Source organism: Branchiostoma floridae, chromosome 17, assembly GCF_000003815.2.
Source record: "Branchiostoma floridae strain S238N-H82 chromosome 17, Bfl_VNyyK, whole genome shotgun sequence".
NCBI lineage: Eukaryota > Metazoa > Chordata > Leptocardii > Amphioxiformes > Branchiostomatidae > Branchiostoma > Branchiostoma floridae.
The window spans coordinates 66,042-67,430 of record NC_049995.1 but is presented as its reverse complement, the minus strand read 5'-3'; the positions used below and the strand labels follow the sequence as shown (position 1 = coordinate 67,430).

General features: G+C 41.5%; 1 protein-coding gene across 1 annotated transcript in view; it reads right to left on the bottom strand.

Moving 5' to 3' along the window:
• LOC118404933 overlaps positions 1 to 1,389 on the bottom strand; it is an 81,357-nt gene that overhangs the window by 61,849 nt on the left and 18,119 nt on the right. Inside the window, exon 7 of the mRNA XM_035804318.1 lies at positions 464 to 638. Coding sequence (XP_035660211.1) covers positions 464 to 638 — 175 coding nt within the window. The remainder of the gene's footprint in view (positions 1 to 463; positions 639 to 1,389) is intronic.

Here is a 1,389-nt window from a genome sequence, read left to right as displayed (position 1 = left end):
ATTGTACACACATTTTAACGTCTCCTTTCTGTATCTAGTGAATAGACATGATTGGTACCTTAACCCATTCTGACCAGGCATTTGGCTTTTGAGGCCCGCCCCTTCTAACTCCAGTAACTATTAAACGACATATCATATGGCCACCAATTTTAAGGGAATAATGTAGACATTACTTCTAAAGATTCTAAGAAGTTTGACGTCATAAATTTGACTATTTCCTGGAATCATATATAAAAAATGTAACAGCAAGTGCAGATAACAGAATAATAATATTTGTTACGACTTGCGTTGCAAATAGCAACATCATTGACGTCGAAATTTTAAGAAAATTCAGGAAATTTGCTGGCTCTAGCGTAAGCCGTTCCGACGTTATATATGTTACATAAAAGTTGGCGCCGGCCTCAAAAGCCCCACCCCCGTCTGAATAGGGTTGAAAACAATGACTGGATTATGATAAACTCACGTGCTGGAGCCAGAGTACTGCACCACACCGACCCTGGCGGCGGTAGCGTTGACTACAAAAGCGCTCACCACGTTCCCAGCAAACTGTTTCATCTTATTGAAGTCGGTGGCAGATATGCTGCCAGATCCGTCGAGAACAAAGAACAGGTCCAAAGGTGCGTTGCATGAGGGCCTGACTGTGGGGGAGAATAAAATAAATGTTCTCTCCTACCCAGACCTACATTCAATTTGTCTCTCACTCAATTTAGCTCACAGAGATGAGCGAGTGTGTGGAGAGAGGGAGAATGTGCCCTTCGTGAGTTAGAGAACTTTAACCTTGTCGGAAACGAAAATAAAAACTATTGCCATGGCGACGGTTTTGTTGTTTTATTAATGACTGTATTAATCAGTAACCAGTGCTTTACACCAAGTTAGAATTATTATATCTTTTTCGAACCTTGGCGGACCAGATCATCGGGATTTCTCCATGTAGAATCGGCGATTCTGCTTGCAGAGATACCGATTCTCTGCCGCTATCTGAGTTTCCGAGTCTTTGTCTAAGGAAATTTAAATCGGAATCTCTACCGATAGAAACGCAGATTTTATCCAGTAAAGGGGCGGGGTTATCTGTACAGGTGGCCTGGGCGTGGCAAGGGTTAGATGAGTTCGAGCAGGCGTTGAAGTCTGGAGATACCAAAGAACAATAGTGATATAATTTATATCTTAATGACAAAAGAAAATACTCTGTGTTTACTAAGCTACAAGTATTTTTTTCATACTACAATTTCTTGTATGGACATTACTGAACTGGGCACAGTACTAGCTGGCTTCGGAAAAAAACTCATATGTAGCGTAATGTCTGGGTCTCCAGGGTGATAAACCATTACCAAACTCCGCATCTTCAACTCAAATGTCAAATCAGTACTGCTTGGGATCAACCATGTCATC